This window comes from Corvus hawaiiensis, chromosome 9, assembly GCF_020740725.1.
Source record: "Corvus hawaiiensis isolate bCorHaw1 chromosome 9, bCorHaw1.pri.cur, whole genome shotgun sequence".
Lineage (NCBI taxonomy): Eukaryota > Metazoa > Chordata > Aves > Passeriformes > Corvidae > Corvus > Corvus hawaiiensis.
In genome coordinates, this window is record NC_063221.1 from 24,862,517 (window position 1) to 24,884,365 (window position 21,849).

Below are 21,849 nucleotides of genomic sequence, written 5' to 3' on the forward strand. Positions count from 1 at the left end.
GACAGTGGCTTGGGGAAGGGAGAAAAAGGACCTGGGTCGTGCCGTAGCAGTGAGGGACGGCCAGCGGGGCTGAGAACCCTGTGGGGGCCGGAGCACGGGGCCGGCTGCGCGCCCCGTCGGGGAAGGGGCTGAGCCAGGCCGAGGCGAGCTCCGGCCCGGGCGGACAGGGACCCCTGGGCCGGGCCAAAGCCGCCGTGCCCCCGGAGCGCCTCGTGGGGACGGGAGGCGGGCGATGCGGCGGGCGCGGTGCCCTGCAAAGCAGCGGGACGGGTGGAAACGTCCCCGAAAAGCCAGAGGCTCCCGGCATGGAAAGCGGGAAGGCAGGAGCGGCTGGAGGCTCTCAGATCCGCTCCTCTGGGCACCCACGGGGAGCGCGGCCCTGAAGGCAGCGGCGGGCAGCGGTTTTGGACAGCTCGGGGGCCGGCCTGCGCGGGAACCCGAAAATCAACGAAATCACTCCCGGCGCGGGACGGGGAGGAAGGGACCCGGGCTGAGCCCTTCCCGGGACACCCCCGGTCCCCTCTACGGGGCTTGGGCCAGGCGGCGACCCCGGCCCTACGCGGGGCTCGGAGGACAAGCGGCGGAGAGGCCCGGCCGCACCTGCCGTACGTGAGGGGGGCGGCGGCGGGGCCGGGGTGCGGGAGTCGCTATTGTCTCCCCGCCACCTGCGCGCCCTCCCGCAGGGGGAAATGCCGGAGCTGTTACTCTTCCTTTCACTCCTTCCCCTCAGCCTCCCGCTCTGGACGCGGCCGTGGGAGAGGTTTCCACAAGCCCCGGCCGCTCCCCCCCGCGGCACCGCCGGGGCCGGGGCCGTGTCCCGGCCGGCAGGAGCCCGCACGATGCCGGCAGCGTGCGTGGGGCGGCGGGGCAGGGACGGTCACGACGCGCCGAAGAGCCCGCCGTGCCTCCCGCCAGGAAACACGACCATTTTCGAGCCGGCTCCTCTCACCAACAGGAAGCGTTAAAGATAGAACAGCCGGGGCTGGGCGGGGGAGATTAGGAAGCCGAGCATCTTCTGAGCACCGAGGGCCGCTGCGGGGCCATTCCCAGCCGTGCCTGCGCCCGCTGCGGTGGGAGCCGGGGCCGTGCTCAACCTAGCTCCGGCCCGCATTTTTACCTCTTCAAGTGAAGAGGGATCAAACCCTTCCGTTGGGAGGGGGAGCACTAAAATGATCCAGAGTAAAGCGGTCAGTGATGCACCTTTTCAACTAGCACTATAAATACCTTCCCTTAATTACAATAAGAAATGGCTAGAAACAATAGAAGAAAACAAAAACCAAATCAATAAAGCTTTAATGTTGCCCCATTAGCCATGTCATTGCCTGATGAGCTAGCTCTAGAGATTGGGCCCCAGTGCTCAGTTAACAAAGCCAGACCTGACTTTCCATGTGTTTTTTGCCTGAAATTGCAGTAGCTGTTTCAGGGAAAAAAAGAAATCCCGACATTTTGAAATTACTCAGCACCACAATATGAAAGGAAAATTCTGCTTAAAGGGAAGGGTGTTTTTTGTTGTTTCGGTCCAGTAAATTAATGTTTTGCTTGCTCAGAGGTTGCTGTCCAGGATTATATGATTTGTGTAACTTACTATAACACCACACCCTTGTCCTGAGCTGTGTGCAAGTAGTTTGGCTTTTGTTTTCAAATTGTTTCTAGCCCTTGAGCATTTGAAGAAAGTCTTTAAAATATTAACCAATACAACTGTCATCTTCCTGTGTTTCCAGACATTTTACAATAGGAAACAAAGAACAAAACCCTGCAACAATAGCTCAGAGGTATGAATTGCCTCATTCATCTCACTGGAATGTTCAAAAACATTAACTATTTTTTGACTGATTCAGCAGAAAATGTGCCGACAGATAATAAGCTTATGCCTGATCCAGGGGAGATGCAGGGACTGAGAAAGGTTTTATTTTTCAGCACAGCAAAGTAGCACCTTTCCTGAAAGGAAGCAAATACCCTTGTTGATGGAAGAGGCTGCGTGAGAAGAGAAATTCTGACATGGCTTAAAGGCAGCTGCTGCCTTCCTCTCTCTTTACTGGCTTCAAAATGGCACACGGCTTATCACAGACTAATTCTGTAAAAAATTAATTAGCAATTAGTGCCCAAACATACCACAAACTAACACTGCAGTCCTTAGGATTTGACTGGGAAAGGCCCAGGATTTCAGTGGGGGAGGTGTTTTAATCTCTAGTTTAACACTCAGAACAGGAAAGGCAAGGTCAGCACCACCGGCTGAACTGCTGTTGAGACAATGCCATCACTAAAACAGAGTTTGTTCCAATGCCTGTTAGAGAATGCTGATGTACTAAAAGGCCAGTGAGAAAACACAAGGCTCCACCATCATTCCACTGTCCTCCCACCAGGAGTGGGAATGAATCACCACTTCCAGCCTAATTCTTCACCTTGTGCAATATTATCATCACAAGGTTATGGGAAAAGAGCTGCTTCATTAATAGACTGTAGTGCTTGGTGACAGAATATTTCTGTATTAATTCAGAACAAAGTAAATCTATTATTTCTGCATACCCCATCACCCAGTATCAGATCCTTGAGGAGTTCAGTAGCAGGTGAACCAGTGAAATTCAGGTTAACCATTCTAACAAGGACTGGGAAGCCACATGTGTCTTAAATAAAGGCAGCATTAGACAACTAAAGATTAATTTTTTTTTAATGGAACCTTTGACCTTTATGAGCAGTATGTAATTTTAAATAAATAGAAAACACAGAGGTGAAAAAAACAATCACAAAAGTTTTAAAAGTGCCAGCTTTCCCCCCTTTCCTTCAAAGATTTCATGATACAGAGAGTTACATGGGCCATTTTGGCTGAATTCAAAATAATTTTATGCAAAGTAAAGCCAAAGTTATACCTCCCTTCCCCACAGACACAATGCCCACACAGTAATCCAACCATTTCAACAAACTTCTAGAAATTAGTGCTTTAGCTCCTTTACCCCTGCTCTGCCACACACATTATCAGGGGCTCTCAGTTGGCACAAACACGGAAAAGTCTGTTTTTAAAAAGTCAACAGAAGAACACTTAAGTAATCACCCTGTTAAAATTATATTAAAAGTACATCTTGGGCTCAGGTTGATTCATCTTCAATATGCTTTAAAATCACACCTAACTGTAAACAAAAGTGCACACATATGTCAATGCTGATCAGTACTGCCTCAGCCAGGCACTTTGAGGTGGCTGTCCCTGAGCTGGGCTGAAAACTCAGTTCTGCAAGTTTTACATTGCTACAACAGAGTGACCTCTTCAAAGACAGCTCAATCTGTGGTTTCCTGTAGTCTTTTACAGAGAGGTCCCTCTGATTTGAAGCAGTGGTTGCAATCATCTCAGGGGATGTTCAGAACAGCTTTGGTAATTGCCTGAGTTGTTTCACATCAAGAATGGTGCCAACAGAATTTATGCTGTTTGACTGGTTTAACATTTCAAGAGTTGGAGTATGTAGATTTCCACAGAAGGCCTGAGTATCTCCTCCATCTTTCCTGACAGGTTGTTCAGTGAATTCAACCCTCCCAGGTAACAATCTGGTTTTTGATTTTAAATCCTTTAGGAACTGAAATGAGTTTTCATCTGCTTGATCTGTTCTGGGAGGAAAAATTTCATTTGTAGTATTTCTTAAACCTGGGCTGTTTAATTCTGGTGGAGAAGTATTAGTAGTCAACTCTCTGCTGTGACTTTTTAGGTGAACGAGAGGTCTTCCATCCATTCTTTTGGATAATTCAGCCTGGTGGGTGAAGCTGTCCAACACAGGAGTCCAGTTCTTGTCTGGCATGCTTTTACCAGTGCCAAAATTGCCATCTTGAGCCTGCAGTTCCTCTTCATCTTCACTGCTGTCATTGCCCTGTATCAGCCCATATCGCTTCATGTACTTCTTGGTTGCAAAGGACATATTGTTGGGTGAAATTAAACTCAGACCCACCATGCTCTTGTCCATATTTGTTTGCAAGATGTCTTGGAAGGAGAAATCTGCAGGAGGGTTTTGGCCTGAGCGACTGAGAGACAGTCGGGATAACTGATTTTCACTGAGATATTTGAGTGCTATAGCATTTGCTTCCATGCTCAGATCAACAACATTGGGACACATGCTGACACTGGCAAGTGACATGGAATTTAATCCAGGCACCACTGCTTCTGGACTGATGCATGCCAAAATGCTGAAATAAAACATCAAAAAGTTAGCTTAGCATTACAGGAAAAGCATGAAGTTCACCATTTTGCTCAGTGTACTGATTTCTCCTTTCTTCTGAACACCACAGCTCCATCAGGACTGAGATCTTATTATCTGCACACACTGAAAAGCAGCTACCCACCCCCACAGTATCCAAACACTGTCAGAGGATGGATGATATTCCCTTCAATACACAGCACCCTCATATGAAGAGCCACCCATCTCTAGCAGATTAGAGAGCTGGTTTTGCTTTTAAAGCAGATTTGAGCTCTTGGTCTTTTCTCACCAGTGAATGTGACATTATGTGTCTGATCCTACAACTCTGAATTCTACCATCCAACCCAAACTTTACAGCTAGAAATACAAGCCCAGTGACTGAGACCAAGAACATCTTTCCCAATGCATGGTAATTCCAGGATTTTTACAGAAACTCTGACATAGTATCTGTTTCCAGAAGCCTACAAGGTTCTAGTTTTTGAAGTATCTTCAAATGGGAAATGTTCATTTGTTCTGCTGCCTGATACAGCAATTTCTTGTACATATATATATATCTATATATCTATCTATCTATATCTCAAATGTTTAAAGACTGAATGAACAAGCTCTGGTACACCAGTAACAGTTGTAAACCACTGCATTTAGTTCATACATCATATACTAGTTCACAAACCCAAGCTCCTCATATTAAGAGGCTTCCTATTTCACTGAGCACAAATTCTGAAGTTTGCCCAGGGAGAATAAACTGGCTCAGAACAACAACTACTTATGCTATGGAGCTGCACTGTTGTTTCCTTCTCTGCTAAGCTGTGGACCTTTTCTCAGAATTGTTTATCAGTCTTGAAAGTGGCAGAAGGAAGAACTCCACCCCACTCCCCAAGTTTGAAGAAAAAAACCCCAAGAGTTCCAGTTTTGCCTTATGGGCTCACATATTAGCATGTTATTGACATTAAAAGAACACTGACAGACTGTCCAGCCAGGAAAGTAGTCCAGAAACTCCAGAAAAACACCCAATAAAATACAAGTAAAAAGGAGAGAAAAGAGGTTAGAAACTGTATGACTGGAAACAGCTTTTGACACATGGCTGAAGAGAAGATTAATTAGGAGGTGGTTAGATTTTTTGTTTACATAATAGCTACATCCTAGGACCAAGAAGACAATAAGGATGAAAGTGAAGCTGTACCAGGCAGTCAGCCTATGCCTACGCAGCTACACAAGTAAATTCCTGTGCCTAAAAACCCTCCTTCAGAAGTTACTGCTCTGTTCCTTCCCCTGTTTCAACAAGAGAGTTTCCCTCCCCAGCACTTTCTCTGTGCAAGGCACAGTCCCCACAGTAACAAGCAATTAAGAGAGAACCAGTTTTGATTAGACACCAAAGCCACAATAACAATTTCACATATTCTGGTGAAGTGCAAGACAAAGGTTAAGAAGCAATGACAAAACACACAGCTGCTTAACATTCAGTCTCCCAAGTCCAGAGTTTCTCTAGAATACTTTGACACAGACCAAAGAACTGCCAAAAGCTTCCTTGTTATTCTAGGGACCGGCATGCACAATGCTTTAAGAACCACCAGATGCTCTAACAGCTAGAGCTACTTGTATTATATTTAAATAATCTGAGTTTTGCTAGCAGAGCCCTTAAACCTATCTGAAATGCCCATAGCACGAGGCAGCGTTTCAATTTTGCAGAAAATGGAGATCAAGTTGCACCCAAATCCCAGCGGCAGTGAAAAGAGTCTTCTCTTGACTCATTGAGCCAAATCTTCATTTTCAGTTGTATCTACACATTACTGTTTGAAACCACCAGTATTTTACCTGGCATTCTCCACTTTGTGTGTATTTTCCTTCATATTGCCAGGTGAGTCCACTGCCACTCCAAGACTCCTCAGCTGTTTGAGTGTGGCACTAATGACACTCTCTTTGTCCACCCCTCCTGTGTCAGTTTCTGAAGCCAATTCTGCTGCACCATCAATATCCTGACACTTAGGACCATCACCATTAACAAATCCTGATTTTAAAGGCAAGTGATCTTGCTCTTCTGAGGACTTCAAGAGGTGGTTTACTTGGCCCTACAGAAAAAGGGAGCAGGGAAAAGACCACATGGCAAAAACATCATGACATACAGGAGCTGTCAAATACCAAAATCCTGACTTATTCTTACACAACTTCAAATACAACTTGATGGATTAATAGCATATTCTGCTAAAGAATGAAAATTCAGATTCAGTTCAGATGCAATCACTTAAACTCACAGAAGTGTAGTCAAACACTAGAACATCTTACACTTCAAGCTTTCTATAAGAGTCTCTTCTGAATTTAAACACATCACGTACTGATACTCTTCAAGATTAAAATATCTGCCCTTTAAGGGACTTGAATGTAAAATGCTGTGTTATTTTAAAGGCCACTAATTTGGAAAGTTATCAGCGGATATCTTTGAATTAAAGAATTATTATTTATTAGGTAACAGACAGTACTCCAGGTATGCATGAAAGAGAACTACAAAATAACCACTTAAACATTAAAAAAAAATTGAAGAACCACAAACTTGGAGCCTTCTGTAGAGCACAATGTGAATCTGAAAACCACACACAGTTTTCATTCATGCCAATACCACATCATAACTTCAGCAGGGTGCTGTTCTGACTGTTGCACTCAGTGCAGAATATAAAAATGTGCATGAATTACCAGTAAGTCCTGGTAAAGCTTCTGCTCCTCTGAGGGCTGCCGAGGCAGCAGCGAGGTGGGTGGCTCAGAGCTCTGCTCACTTGTTACCACCACCTGGCTCCTGGCTCCCTCCGATGGCTCTTTCTGTAAAGACACACTGACATTTTCTTCCAACGATGAACCACGAACAAGTGCTTGGGAAAAGTTTCCAGTTCTGGAAGAGAACACCAAGATAGCTACATACTTCCTTGAAACAGCAAAAGCATCATTACCACTACACGTACTTTATTTTTTCATAAACATCAGAGCAAGAGAACAATCAAGTACTGCAAACAGACCCTAACAGGTTTTAGTTTGCTTGCTGCTTGAGGCTTTGCTCCTTTCTGCAGTCACTTTCTTTCAAAAGTCATATGAGGACTGAGAAAATACACCTCCAAGTGTGCAACTACAACAGCCTGACCAGGTTTTCAAAAGATGATTTCAAAGTGGCAACAGCATCTCTGGAGTAGTCAAAACCCAGTGACACACTATGACTTACCCTTAAACCAGATGAAGGGAAAGTTACAAGCCTTTAGGAACGCATACCTTCCGTATGCTCTGACACATGACATTCAAAAAGCAGCTTTTACCGAGCTACATAACTTATCATGGGATTCTTGTGGCAGTTTAAAAACCTCTCAAAGACAGTTACAAGTTACAAGTACACTGAATATCACAAACTGAGAACAAACACCTAGTTGAAATACTTTTCAGTGAGAGATGTGAAAGAAGAGCTATAAAGGGTAAAAAGGGTAAATACTCTGAATGAGTTACAACACAATGCTCTGCACCCCCCTCAGTTGGTCTGTGCATGGCATAAGCCTCTGGAGACCAGACATATCAATACTACTATCATCCCAAGAAGATCCTTAAACGACCCTCCTCCCCCTTCCTGTTCCTCCTGAGGAGACAAGTGTAAGATAAGGGAATTTCAGAACTCAACCGATCAATTGCCTGTGTTGAAAGCGATAAGATTTAAACCACGTGACATACCAGATAGTCAGTGTAGGTTATCAGCTACTGTTACACTAGCAATTATTCATCATTCCCAAAAATGTTCCCCTCCTCCTTCTCAAAGAAATCTGTGTGATGCTCTACATTCTTACTATAAGATACTTTACAGCTATTTTACAGGTTCATGAATCCAAGTTGAAGAGAATCTTAAGATGGCATTGTCCTAATACAATGTTCATAAGATTGATCTGAATCCATAATATTTGTGGTAGCAGTATATGTTTGCAGATAGTACTTTAATCAAGGACTATGAATAGTTAAGTTATAGCTTAATTACCATCATCTTTCTCAATTTGAATATTTTAGAAACCTAATTTAACTGGAAGGGTATTCCCTCTCCTTTGGCTTTTTATACTTAGACAGTATTAGATCACTAAAGTGCTAAATTGTTGAGCTATTCCTATGTAGAAATAGCATCCATACAGATAATTAAAAATATTTTTTAAATCACTTCCCAAATTAGTCTGAAATTAGTCACTGCACTACAAAGAATCTGAGCTTAAAAATAATTAAATTAACAGCAGTGAAGTCAGTACGTGCATGCACCACACACAAAACAATTAGGCATAAAATAAACAGAAACTCAGGGAACAGCCACATCATCAAACTCCTCATCCCAACCCCTCAGAACTGGAAGGGTTCTGAATGCTGACAAGGAAAAGCCACTGTAGGAAAACAACTGACTATAGCAGCATCTCCTTTTCCAGTCAGGATTCAAGGTAAGAAAAGGAATGCTGCCAGCACAGTGCATGCTTTTGCAAGTCAAAGGCTTTTGCCATCAGCTGCTGCTGATAGGCAGGGGAGCTACATCTGCATCACTGATAAATGCAGACTCTAAGGGCAACTGTGTTTTGGTGAGCTGTACAATTCAAAGCATAAATAAAAAAATCAAGAAGGGAGAGAACACAACAACTGAAGTCAGACTATTTATAACTCCTGAAGAAAAAAATATTACAGAAGTAGTAACTTATGTAAGACAGTTCAGCCCATTATGTGAGCACAGTGTGTTTCTGGTTACTTACTGGGGAGTGTTCTGATTAGTTCCTTCTTCCACAAGATGAATACTCTCCACAAAGCTGGGCATGTCAACCACCCTTAAGGAAGAAGCAATACTTGTATTACTTGCATCTTGTTCAGCATTAATTGAAATGCTTATGTCCTCCTTGGAAATCTCTCCATCTTCTTTTTTCCCTTGTGGTATGGAGTTGCCTTGTTTTTCTGAGGCTGTATTCCAAAATAAACTAGCACCTAGGACAAAATTAGAGATTTAACTATAGGAAAAGTCATTACTTTCTTCTGAGACCCTTTGGCTTTGTATAGCTAGAGGAATAATTCTCTCCCATTCATGTTTCTTTCACCATTAGGAAAGTGATTTACTGTTTAAATCAGCTAGAAGTTGCCAAAACATCATTCAGGTCCCAGTTTTTCCAAAGCATACTTGATGAAAAGAAATGGTTGTATTAAATCATTTTAATGCATTGACCTTGAGCCTGTTTCAAAGTTTCCTCCAGACTAACCACAACACTTCCATGGATTTAACAGGAACCAATATGTTAATATGCAGCTGTACAGATACAGCTGCATAACTTGCCTAACTTAAAGCAAATACAATCTCCTCTTCATGCATGATTTACGAACATCATCAATAATATATTTATTGGAACACTATTTGGCATAGAAGCTATTACTTTTCAGAGCAGTATATTAAATCAAAAAAAGATGTGTAGTTATGCTTCAATAAGACACGATTTTAAATAGAACACCTTTCTAAAGCTATCAGAAAAATAATTCTTTCAGTGATGGCAATCAAAGACAAAAGTAACTTCAGCCTAAACTTGCAAATAACACCTCAACAACTTAGATGTCTTTTGGATCTAGGTGCATGTTTGCCCAGCTTCAGCATTTCTGCAAAACATTTCCTCCATGTCCAAACAAACCACAGAAACGTCCAGAAAAAGTGGTGCCAGCCAGTCTGTTTTAAAAGAATGAAGCTTTACCTGTGCTCACAGCAACGCTCACACTTTTCCTCTTGTGTGACTGTGGTGAGGTCTGTGTTTCCATGGAAACGAGGTCCCCTGGCTTCTCTGGCTGCACAGCCTGGATGGTGGCTCCCAGCTCCGAGGAACCCGCCTGGCGAGCCTGTGCTTCCAGTAAGCGCTGGATCTGTAACAGTCATCACAAAGTTAGGATATAGACAATAAAATATAAGCTGTAACAGGCAAAAGTGAATTCATTTGCTTCTGCTAAGATCTGGATTCAAATCCAAGCTGCACTGCCACAGCAGTCTGAACACCTTCCAGTTCTCAGCAGTGCACACAGCATAAATCAAAACACCAATTTTGATATTGGCAGAGCTAGCACAGAAGAACTTTAAGCACATTGGCAGAGGCAGCACCAAGACAACTTGGGTAAAGCCTATTTGCACCACACTTGCTGGAAGTGTTCCTCCCCTTTCATTCACATACAAAGCCTATTAACTGACTTACTTGCCAACTGTCCCTGCACCAACTTTGTATTAATTACAAAGCTAAGCAATTAAATGATAAAATTAAGGTTGCCAGGCAATCTTCTCTCTAGGATTTTCATCCACCCTGTTCACCAGTTAGTTTGCAGCTCCAGGGAGAAATACAATAACAGTGAAAGCTGCATTAAGGAGGGGTTTCCCTCACGCACAAGCCATGCTTTGGGAGCTTGATTTTACACACAGGAACTATACCAAAAACATATTCCAGCTGTAATTTTCTAGTTTAAGTACTGCAAACTTCCCTGTTTGTCTTGTTCATCACCAGCAGCAAAATTTAGACTCGGGCTCTTCGGCCCCCAATCATACTCTGCAAAATACAGGGCCACCAGGTGAATCAAAGGGTTGGTATTTTGAAGAAACTTAACCTGGTAAGACAACAGAACTCAGCAAGACTCCCAAAGTCCAGTTTTCTAGCACAGCAACAAAGACCTGATCAATCAGGAATTGATGCAGACAACTTAAGTTTTCAAAGCAACAGCTCAGGGAGCTGCAGGCTTGAAGGTGGAAAAAGCAACATATGAGAACATTCTGTGCTACATCTGTATGTTTACAATAATTCCAAAGCCTATAGCCTATGCAGTAATTTTTTTTTTTTTTTTACACAGACAAGAATGTATATAGAAAAGCATTTATATAGAACATGTATTAGTTTGCACTACAAACAGTCAACTAAAAATAAACCTTCATGTTATGGAAATACCATAAAAATACATGCAAAATCTAATTAGATGTGAGTCAAGTAATTTTTATTTAAGGGACACCAGTTGGTAGAGCTAATTGAGTCCCCTCTCCATGCCCAGACTGCAGCTGGTACGACAGGCTCCCTTGTTCCAACATGGATAGACAACAGTTAATTTAATCACTTTGGCAGAGGAACTATCAAAACATAATCACTAAGAGGGGAGAGGAGAAAGCTGACATTTCCACAAACCTGAGCTTGAAGTAATTTGAGTTGTCTGTCTTGCTCGGTAAGAAGCCTGTATGCATCTGGAGATAATCCCATCATTCCATTATCTGATCCTGCTGCAGGAGCAGGCGTGTGCAGGCACGGGGAGTGGGCTGCACAGCACTGTGGACTCGAGGAGCTTGCACTTGACGGCATCCTTATTCCAGGTGATAAGCCATTGTCAAGAGAACAGCTCCCTGTTTTCCCAGGATATTTCATGTTTATAGGGCTGCTTGTGGCATATCCTGGGTTGCAGCAAACATTTGGGCAAATGATATTTTGATGGAAAACTGTACAAGGATTTTGCTGAGCCATCTCCGATTGGATTTCCACTCCATATTTGGGGCTCATTTTACCAATTCCTTGCCATGAGTTTATGGGATTATACTGGAGAGAAGCAGGACACTGACAGCTGCATGCTGGACAACAAGGTGGCACTTGAACTGGCACCTGCAGGTCTGGTGGTTGTCTGCAGCTCTGTGGTGACAAAGCAGAGTTGTGGAGGACTGGCTGTGTGACAGCAGGAAGCTGCTTGGAACCAGATATTGATGTTCTCCTAACTGGAGGCTCTCCCTGTGGTGTGACACTTTCAGGATTTAACACAAGTTTTTCCAATGGCTTTCTGGGGTGGTGCACAGATGTATCTGGGGAAGGCCCACTACAAGGGGTTGAAGAAGATGATCCCGAACTTTTTCTTGATTGAGGGCAAGCTTTCTTACACTGCACCTGCTGCTGTAGTGGAGCTTGATTTCCTCTACAAGGCATTGAAGCTGGAATTTTCTGGCTTATAGGATTTGGTAATCGTCTCAGAGAGGGATCTCCCATATTAGCAGGAAAGTTCTGCTTGTCTTCAGAGTGCTGGCTGGGGTGACATGTAGATCTCATGCACCACTTCTCTCTAACAGGTTGATTTGGCCCTGTGGGTAGACTTTTAGCATTTGAAGTCCCCACAGGCTTAGATGGTTGTCCTGATTCTATGAAACTCCCATCCAAAATAAGTGACAGCTCTGGCACTGAAGGAAAAACTCTGGTAACCTGAAGGAACAATTACACACATGTATGATAATTTAAAACATTGTCTGCTCTTTGAATGCAGGATTTCCTCAAAGAAAACATTTTCATTTCAAATCAATATATGATGATTATCAGCCCCAAACCAACTACATGTTAAACACATTCCTAAATGATTGGAGAATCCAGGTACAGAAAAAGCAGCAAGATCTCTAGGATCATTCTTAAAGGACAAAACTCCTTTCATATAGCGCAACAGCCACGTCTGCCAAATGAATGCTCCATGTAATTCAGGAGCACATTTCAGAACATGGCTATTCCCTTTCTAGAAATAGACTATAAGTTCCCTCTCACTATTCTTAGACCCAGGAGATAGTGGCAACAGAACATATTTTATAAACAACTATCACATCCTTCTACACCTATGCTGTACAAGCGCTGGTATTTATTGTATTTGTACACACTTCAGCAGAAAAAGGACAGAGCAGCAGATCTTTTGGGTAAATGCAATAAAAAACCAGAAGAGCTTGCTGTCTCTGTCTCAAGACACCGTAGCTCTTCCATTCAGTAACAGTGAGATTCCTAAAGTAGAAACTACTCTCTCTGTTCCCAAACCATAGCATGGTACAGGAATTAAAGTATCTAGAATCCTGGAAAAATGGCAGGTTAACTAGAGCAGGAGTTGGGACTTTTGGTTCATTTCTTCACTGTTTTACCCTGCTAGCACTTTGAGAGAGAAGTTTTACACTGTCCAGTTCCCTTACAATGAGTTTTGCTGCTCTATCACATCTGAGATACCCAGAACAACTACTTGTTTAGTTACCTGTTGACTCACTGGGTGAGGACTTGGAATTGGTCTGGGGGATAAATCCTCATCTTCCACACCAGAGTCGTGATCACTTGCTGACAGCTTGCTGGGTGAAAAGCCTTGGGGAGGACTAAAACCAAAATAAATCAAAGTAAAAATGTTTGCTTGTCAGATTTGGCAGCAGTAACATGAAACTTCATGTTTTTCAATGTGCCATCTACAATGCATCATTTTTTCAAGACGCAGTTGCTAACCATCTTCTCCCTGGTTAGCTGAGGAGATCACCCAGCAAACAGTTCTAAGATCAAATGATGAAAATACAAATACTGCTTTTGGGCAAGGATATAAAAACCCTCTCTCCCCACAGCCTCACACAAACACACCTTTAAAGTGACAATCTAACAGCAAAGCACTGATTTATATTTAAAAGATAGGAGGTGCTACAGTGAAGATTGTAACATTGTTTGAAGGAAAATAAAGGCCATCTTCTAGATAAAAATTTGATGGATTTGACTGAGGTTCTTAAAAATCACTAGAGGTTCAACCTATCCAGGTCTTGAAGCTCCAAAAAGTGGGAAGAAAAAAGGAATTACCAACTCAAGTAGATTTCAATTAGAGATTTGCTTCAAAGGACAGATCTCACTTAAAGCTTAATACAGTGAACTAAGCCTCATCAGTGAGGAAGCCTTTTTAGAAACATCCATTGTATAAATTACAACCACCAGTACCAAGTAGTTTTTCTTGGAATACAGCCATCTTACTTGAAAACTATTAACTCTAGGGATAATAAAAAGCACATACACAGATTTTAATGCAAGAAAATGTATGTACAGCTAAACTGACACATAGCACAGAACAGATCAAAAACTTCATCCAATAAATACTTCATTTTTGCATATAAATGGCATCTGAAAGATTTACCTTTTGATTGGTAGTTTCTTGCAAATTCTGCTGAAGAACTCAGTTTCTGCATTTTGGTTTTCTGCACTCAACTCAAACTGGATAGGATTCTTGTCTGATGGTTCAACATTCTGGAATGAAGTGTTCCATATTTGTGAAGCAAGAAACCTTCAAACTTTCAATCACTGAGGCACTACTTCCAAAGAAACAGCTTTAAGGACATTTATGTGATTATTTGCTGCCTGTCCCCTACTTTCAAATTTTTCACCACTGCAAGGAGGCAGGCAACTTCCCTTTCTGTTCAACACTGTTTCCCTGCTACTCTGTAAAGTAGTTGGGCTAATTATAGCCATGAGCAGATGCTTCCTCACTGTAACTGCTCAGATACTCCTCCAGGGCTGTCACCACTACAGGAAACAGCAAACGTTCCTGTACTGTTTCACACACCACAGCTGGGCAACTCCTGGAGACAACAGAAGTGAGCTTCTGTGGAGAGATCTGTCATCTTCAGAAAGCTAAGCTGTCCCTAGGCTGAAGGTAGAAGGCAGCCCTGAAAACAAGGAAATTCAATTGGGAAGAGAACTGTGTAGGACATGTTACACTCACTGCTTCTCTGACAGAGCACAGCAGCATTTATTGAGCAAATTAACAACTCAGCTTCAGGTTCTGCACAAGCCTAGGAAGACACATTAGGAACTGAGATTTCCTAGAACTTCCTCAAACCTTACTAGCCATCTCCCAGACATGGTGTCAAATTCTTTCAAAGAGTTACTTTGCACAAAGATAAAATTTGATGAAATTAGCAACCACTGAATTCCTTTTCGCATTCAACTTCAGGCAAAGCACGACACTCAGCTTTGCTCTCCAGCAAGCATCACCCAGAGCAGCTGTCAGATGTGGCCAAGGGGCACAGAGCACACCAGAGTAACAAATGCTATAGGAAGTCTGAGTCTCTGCTCAGAAGGCCAGAAGGTCACTAGCAGGAAGGAACACTAACCAAGTACAACACAGCACAGTACATTTGAAAGACAGATCCTTAATGCTATTAGAAAAGTGAGCAGTGCTGACTTTGAAAGCAACTTCTCAATTTGAGGGACAAACTGAATTTACAATAATCACCAGGAAAAAGCAGCTTTATAGAGCTACATCATTTTCAAACACTGCAGATCCATTTGGGTCACATCATAATGACTAAGGCAAATTTTACCACAATGCAGCAGGAAAGCAAGACACTTACTTTGAAGAGGTGAACTGTTTCATGGCAAGTTAGGATCTGAAACCCCAGCTCAGTCTGCCCACTGCATAGAACACACTCATAAAACTCTGGTTCCTTGTGTGTCAATGAATAAAGCACAATAAGAAAACTTCCAGATTCTGAAAAAACCCTGAAACAGAAGAAAACCACATCTTTAAATAACTTAAACAGGAAGGAGGCCCTTAAATTCTCAATACAGTGAGCAAATTTTCACACAGTTTAGCAAACTGGTGGATCACATTTTGAGTGGTGCTGAGCTATAGATAGTGCAGATGGATTTATGACCGTAGCCACATGCAAGAAAAGTAGAGAAATGGGAATAATTTATCTCCTTTGTATTTCAAACCTTTACAATCACTTAGCACTTTAAATGAATTCCTGGAAGACTTTAAGCACAACACAGAAGAAAACATCTGTAAGAATGATACTGTGTTTTATTTTCATTTTAGTTTTTAATTGAAGATGCATTATAAAGACACTTAGTGACTTGGTTATCCCTAAACATTCAAAAAACATTCACTAGCAAACAGATTTTCTTTTTAAGGAAAATTATATTGAAGCTCTTTTTCTACAAGTTGAGAATAGTGAGTAACAACAGTCAGCACTTAAAACAAGTCCAAGGATAATGACAATAACGTGTGTTTCCAGGAAAAAGTAGAACTACTTTCAGAACAGTTTTTCTTTTTATAGCCCTTGTAACATGCTTGTTTGGGGGATTTTTTTATTTGTTTGCTTTTTCATTAAGTAATATATGTGATAGAAAAAGCAGTAGAAACAGGATGCTTGAAAAACACATTCATACAACTTCAAAATTATACTTACAGCTTAAAGAGTTAAAAACGTATGATGCACAGATTAGGCAGTTAGCCTGCAGAGGTTAATGCTGTTTGCATGGTTCATCAAATCTCCCTAATCCATGATGGAATCAGTGAAAGTTAATGAGAGTCAAGCATCTAACTTGCCTATCTAATAATCTAATTGGTCTCTTATCTGTGTTTGGACATATTTCAGTTGTTAAGGAAAAGAAGTCTATTTTGTAATTGCAGACACATCTGTTCACCAAACGTGGCTGTATTTCATAATTTAAAAACAAGTGTGGTCAATCAGAAGTGCTTATGCATACAGCTTATTTCAAAGTCTCATTTACCTGAGGTGCAGTTTCAAACTAGGAATACCTGAACTCTCTCTCAGCTTCCATACAGATAAAACTTGGCAAATATTACAAGTGAAAAGATGTAGAAAATGAGGAATGATTATTCACTAACGTCACAATGAAAAAATACCCCAGAATGCAAACACGCTTACAAAAACTGAACATTTAACAGAAAGTCATAACAGGACAGCAGAGGCTGCAAATCAATATGCTTCAATATGTTGGTCAGCCACAACCAGGAAGAAAACTTATCTCAAAGAAAATACCCCTAAAAAAGTTCAAAACCAAAACCCCACCACTGTTTAAACTACTGTTTCCTGCTTGTGGCTTCTTATTTAAACTAAAATGCAGTGACCTTAATGATATTAATGTTTACCCTCTTCTGACTTTGAGATATCAGCTCAGCTTTACAACACTTTGGTCACAGAAAATTTTTGTGCAGAAGCCAAAACCAAAAAGAACATTTAAGCCAGACAGCCTTACCTCTATACAACCTATACATCACAGAATTTCCTCAAATATCTTTGAGCAGAGCCCATGTTGTCATGCAATTCTGTGGAATACTTTTTTAGGCAGCCAATAGCTTCTATGTTTTACCCATAAAAGTGACTTGCCTTTCTTGAATTGAAGAACTGAACAAATATCGCAAGCAACAGGCCCAGACCTGAGGACTACAGATATGAGTAACTCCACTCAGCCACCTAGAAATAAGAAAAAAAATCTAATTAGAGACAGTTCTGTTGCCAAGTTTTTGCTACGTAATCCCTCAGATACATCTCAAATCAATGTGTGTATTAATCTGGACAAACACTTACACTCCAACTAATGGCAGAGCATAAGCCTTGGGATCAGACTCAAGAAGCAAAAGCAATTTCCGTGTTTGGTCCATAGTAAGGTAGCTGAAAGAAAGCAAAAGTTGGGTTTTTTTAGTATTTTGGAAGGCAGTTTTTCAGGGAAAAAAAATCCTGAAGAGATAAGTACAAGTTTAGAAAATACAGTAAGAAGAGAAGTTTGAGAAAAAAAAAATAAAAATCAAAACTACTCTTACTCCACACACTTACAGCAACTCCCCAGCTTTTCATCAATTCCCTGTGTATCAAAGGGTCATCAAGGACAAAATTTATTTAGTACTATTTGTAGTATTTTAGTGAATACTAGAAGTAGTATTCATAACAAATCCAGAAGTACAAGTCATGTTAAATTTGAAAAGTAACCTTTAGAGAGGCATTCGTAAAGTCCCTCTCCAAATAAAATGACATTCAGTTGCTTCAAATTATTTCCCGGATCTATCCTTAGTTCATCCTACTAAATTAGTTACCAGTCAGAATGATGACTCCCCAATATCATCTCAGAAGCACAATTAACGAAAAAAAGCTTTGGTTTGCATTCATCTGATTTTCATTGTAGGGCAAGCACTGACGTTGCTTAAAAAGCTGGAAGCTGTTCATATTTATTATGTTGATTAGAGGTGCGCTCCCCTGCCCCAGCAGGAAGATCCTTTCACTGAAGCCAAAAGCAAGAACTCCAACTGAACCAGTTAATGCTTTTGCTCCACCCCATTTCCTGTTTCTTGTTCATAACTTCTAATATAGTTCCAAGGCCAGAAAACATGTTATTTTTATGCCAGTTATTTTACTAAAAAGCAAAGTAAAGTTAAGATCTCTCCTACCTACCTCCTTTAGGAAAGGCAACAAACTGACAGGCAACTTTGACAGTTTTAGCACCACCCGTTACTCACCCACATTTGTAAGTTCCTTGAACTTGTGCAATATTCATAGGACTGTTCAAATTTCTTGCTAGAGCTGTTGGAATAATTGGGACAGACTTCACAGGAGTGTATTCCAAAATATTCGCCACAGTAAGAGAAGCCCAGCGAAAATTAAAATGCAGGTTATCCAGGTTTTCTGTGAAAACAATGTGAGCTCTAAGAGTGAGCAGTTTAGAAAGATCCAGAGATTCTTTACTGCACAGACTCTGCTGCAGACCCTAGAAGTAAGACAAAAAAAAAAAAAAAAAAAAAAAAGAGTTAAATACACTAAATTATTTTCACATGATTACCATGATTCAAGATGTATTACACTAGGAACTCAAATTATTCACCACAGCTACTATTGCAATAGGTACTATACAAAAAGCCATTAACCCAGGTCTCCAAAGCTCACTGCTCTACTGAATATAATGAATGATGCAGAATACACTTGAAAATTAGCTATGTACAGCTTAGCACTGTTTTATGATATATTAGAAAACCTGGGGTTACTCAAATTATATAAAAATTAATACAATAACAGACAACTAAAAGGCTCAAACTGATTTGTCAATGTTTTCTTTCTTGCATTCAAGAAATTTGTAATTTAACATCTGGATGTATCATCATGAGAAAGCTCATATGTGAAGCAAGCTTAATTTGTATTATAAAACACTACACACTACAGCAGCTACAGGGAAAAGTTTACATGAACAGAAAGTGTATTTACTAGATTACTTGTCTACAGCACAGAAGCAACAGGCACACATTTCAGCTATGGCTGCTAAGCTACACAGAGCTTTACACATTTTGGGTGAGTCACTTGCCTAGCAACACTTCAGCAACAACTGCCCAAATACTGCAACTCATGAACGACAGTTTTGAGGAAAAAAAGAAAAAAAGCTGCTTTCTCTTCTTAAAGTAACTCTGCTGCTATTACTTTTGTTTTGCTGGTTAGACCAGCTGAAAAACTTTGGCCAATCAGCAAGATTTTAATCCAAGATTAAAGACTGTGTGATCCTTAAACACCTGTGTGAGGTCTAACTGATTTCAACAGTTTCCAATACACTTTGCAATGACACTCAAGCAGCTCATTTCACACAATTACATAGTCTTGCTTCAGCCATACCCTTGCTGTGCTGGAAATCAAGCCCTGTGCATAGTCCAGCATCCTGCCTAGCAGACAGTTCCCTGTTTAAGAGACCAAAAAGTTCCTAAGAGCTGCTTACCTTGAAAGCCAAGCTGATATCTTCAGCACTGTGCACTGTAATATTATCTGAACAAGGTCCCCAGGCATTAACTGTACATGGAATCAAAAAGTCTCCAGGAAGGGATGCAGTTGGAATTTTGCCCGATCCACCAGCAACCTCTCGGCCAGGATCAAAGCGGTCTATTGTTAGCGTTATGCCTTCCCCATCTTCAAAATAAATAAATAAAGTTAGAGTCCAAGGGCAACAACTCAGGCTCCTTAATGACAGCTTAACCAACCAAACAATATTGCCTGTCTACCTCATGTTTAGAATTACCTTCATCTACTGCCAAGGTCCCAAGCAAAAAACAGGAAAATGATTTCTTTTCATTCTGCTTAGCATGGCGATAGGCAAGCCGCAAGGTTTTCTCCACCACAGATAGTTTGGGGTTTCTAAAAAGAGACAATAAGCAAGTTTAAGTCATAAAATCTTTTTAATGCTTGTTTTTAAAAAGTATCACTTATCCATATGGGAAGAAAATGGAAAGAAATTTTACGTTACTTTAGACTGATGCATCGTCAAGCCACTGGACTGTGTTACACAAAGCAAAGGAAACTCAAATCTTTCCAATGAAAATCCCTATATACTTATAGCAAACACACTGCTTCCTCTTTGAGCCTTGTCATGCAGCAGAATCAAAGGATAAAATGAAGCTTTGCATCACATAGTCCATAATTTATTTGAACCTTTAGCTTCCCCGAAAAGGTTACTGATACCTGTAATAGGTGATGTGTGCGCCAATGACATCACCCATGGGGACTGGGTCCCAAAGTGCACACTTGGACAGAGGGAAACTGAAAGGGACCATCCTTTTGGGAAAAATCTGGGAAGATCATAGAGATAAAAAAAAAAAAATGGATTAGGGTACATAGTTATCTTACAATGTTTAAAAGAAGGACCAAAAGCACGACACAGTAAGAAAACCAAGCTCAGGATACATAAACTGTTGGTAATTTTTTTGTTTCAAGTCCAGGCCAACAAAGCAGAAACTTTGTCCTACAAAGTTGTCAGAGTTACGAAGTCAACACAAAACTTTTATTGTCCACCTGACGGTTTCTTTGTGGAACCTTGGAAGATGTGTAGGCCAAAATACAAGTTTGCAGACAAAGCTTAAGGAAAAGCTGCTCTGAATATAGTTTAGGGAAAAAGAGAGTTATCACTAATTAGAAACTCCCATGGCACACAAAAACTGATTTAGCAAATGTAACACTAGATCAGCTTCCTAAAGCCCTGTTTCAGTCTTGGGATTTCAAGTGAGCATTCAAACCACTTAAAATTTGAAGACTTCTGAAATAAAGCTCTGGCTTAACTCAAATAATACAGTGCAAAACTTGCAGTCAGACTTCAAAGAGCCCTGAAGATATCAGCATGTAATCACATTAACTTATTTACACGAGCGGGATTAGATTTTTTTGAGGTGCCTAAACAAAGTAACATACAAAACAATTGACAGCCCATATAATTTGGCAAACACCTCAATACCTTTTAACAAATAAGCAAGAAGTCTCTTTGTAGTTATCTCAAGCATGAAACTTTGCCAAGCAAAGGTGCTTCCTCTGCATTTCCACTTGCCAGGAAAGACCTTTATTTTTAAGGCAGCCCCCTAAGGAACTCAGGCCCCTCTCGTGTTTCCAGCGGCAGTTAATTAATTCCCATGAATAGCCAAATGCCCAAATAATCCTCAAACTTAAGCCTGTAAAAGAGGAATTTTTTTTAAAGCCCCACTGTTTCCATTTGACAAACACGAAGCTGAAACCCACTACCCCCCGCCTCTCTAGCTCTTTACACCCAGAGCCGCACTCGCAGAGGGGCACCGGGCGCGGCGTGCCCGGCGGGGCTGGGGGCGATGCGGGCCCTCCCGGCGCCAAGTGGGTACCTCAGATCTGGGCCGGGCCAAACTGGGTCCGGGCAGGGCCGCAGCTCTGCACTCTCCTCTTCTCCCTCTCCCGGGCGCGGGGCCTGCCCGCTGCAGCCCCCGGCTCAGCCGGGCAGCGGCCGTGAGAGGAGAGCGGCGCGGCCCCGGCGGCCCCTCAGGCTCAAAGCCCCACTCCGCCGCTCCCGCCGCGTCCCGCCCGCCCCGGCGCCTTCTGCGGCCCCGGCCGGCCCTCGCTCCGCGCCGGCCAATCAGAGCGCAGAACCCGCCCCCTCCGCCCGCCGCGGCCCAATCGACGCGCGGCGGGGAACGGCCCGCTCGGCCAATCAGAGCGCGCCTCGGGGAAACCAACCGCCAGCGCGCGCGCAGGGGGTTTAAAAATGCCAGCGGGCGGGGAGCGCGCAGGCGCAGTGCGGCGATGCGGCGGCGTTGCCATGGCAGCGGGGGCGCCGCCGCTGGCCCGGGCCCGGCCATGCCGGGAAGGGCT

The 21,849-nt window shown here is 42.1% G+C and overlaps 1 protein-coding gene across 2 annotated transcripts; it reads right to left on the reverse strand.

Moving 5' to 3' along the window:
* Nucleotides 1-2,650: 2,650 nt before the first annotated feature.
* Nucleotides 2,651-21,552, reverse strand: STIL (STIL centriolar assembly protein). Of its 2 annotated transcripts, none has more exons than XM_048313338.1 (16): nucleotides 21,366-21,552; nucleotides 20,206-20,312; nucleotides 19,766-19,881; nucleotides 19,469-19,656; nucleotides 18,231-18,478; nucleotides 17,308-17,391; nucleotides 17,107-17,193; nucleotides 15,322-15,469; nucleotides 14,106-14,215; nucleotides 13,200-13,314; nucleotides 11,351-12,400; nucleotides 9,893-10,058; nucleotides 8,918-9,143; nucleotides 6,864-7,056; nucleotides 5,991-6,244; nucleotides 2,651-4,164 (listed from the first exon to the last, which is right to left on the reverse strand). In XM_048313338.1, the coding sequence occupies exons 2-16, from the start codon at nucleotides 20,295-20,297 to the stop codon at nucleotides 3,351-3,353; spliced, it is 3,891 nt and encodes a 1,296-aa protein (XP_048169295.1). In that variant the 5' UTR covers nucleotides 20,298-20,312; nucleotides 21,366-21,552; the 3' UTR covers nucleotides 2,651-3,350. The 2 variants fall into 2 exon arrangements, with proteins under 2 accessions (XP_048169295.1, XP_048169296.1); XM_048313339.1 differs by lacking the exon at nucleotides 21,366-21,552 and adding an exon at nucleotides 20,972-21,272.
* Between the last annotated feature and the right edge of the window lie 297 nt (nucleotides 21,553-21,849).

Coding starts and splice junctions, on each gene's coding strand:
- STIL (XM_048313338.1), bottom strand. CDS start 20,297: ATGGTCCCTTTCAGTTTCCCTCTGTCCAAGTGTGCACTTTGGGACCCA. Junction 17,392..18,230: donor CAAGGAACTTACAAATGTGG/GTGAGTAACGGG, acceptor GCTTTCTTTCAG/CTACCTTACTATGGACCAAA. Junction 10,059..11,350: donor TCAAATTACTTCAAGCTCAG/GTTTGTGGAAAT, acceptor TGACTGTTACAG/ATCCAGCGCTTACTGGAAGC.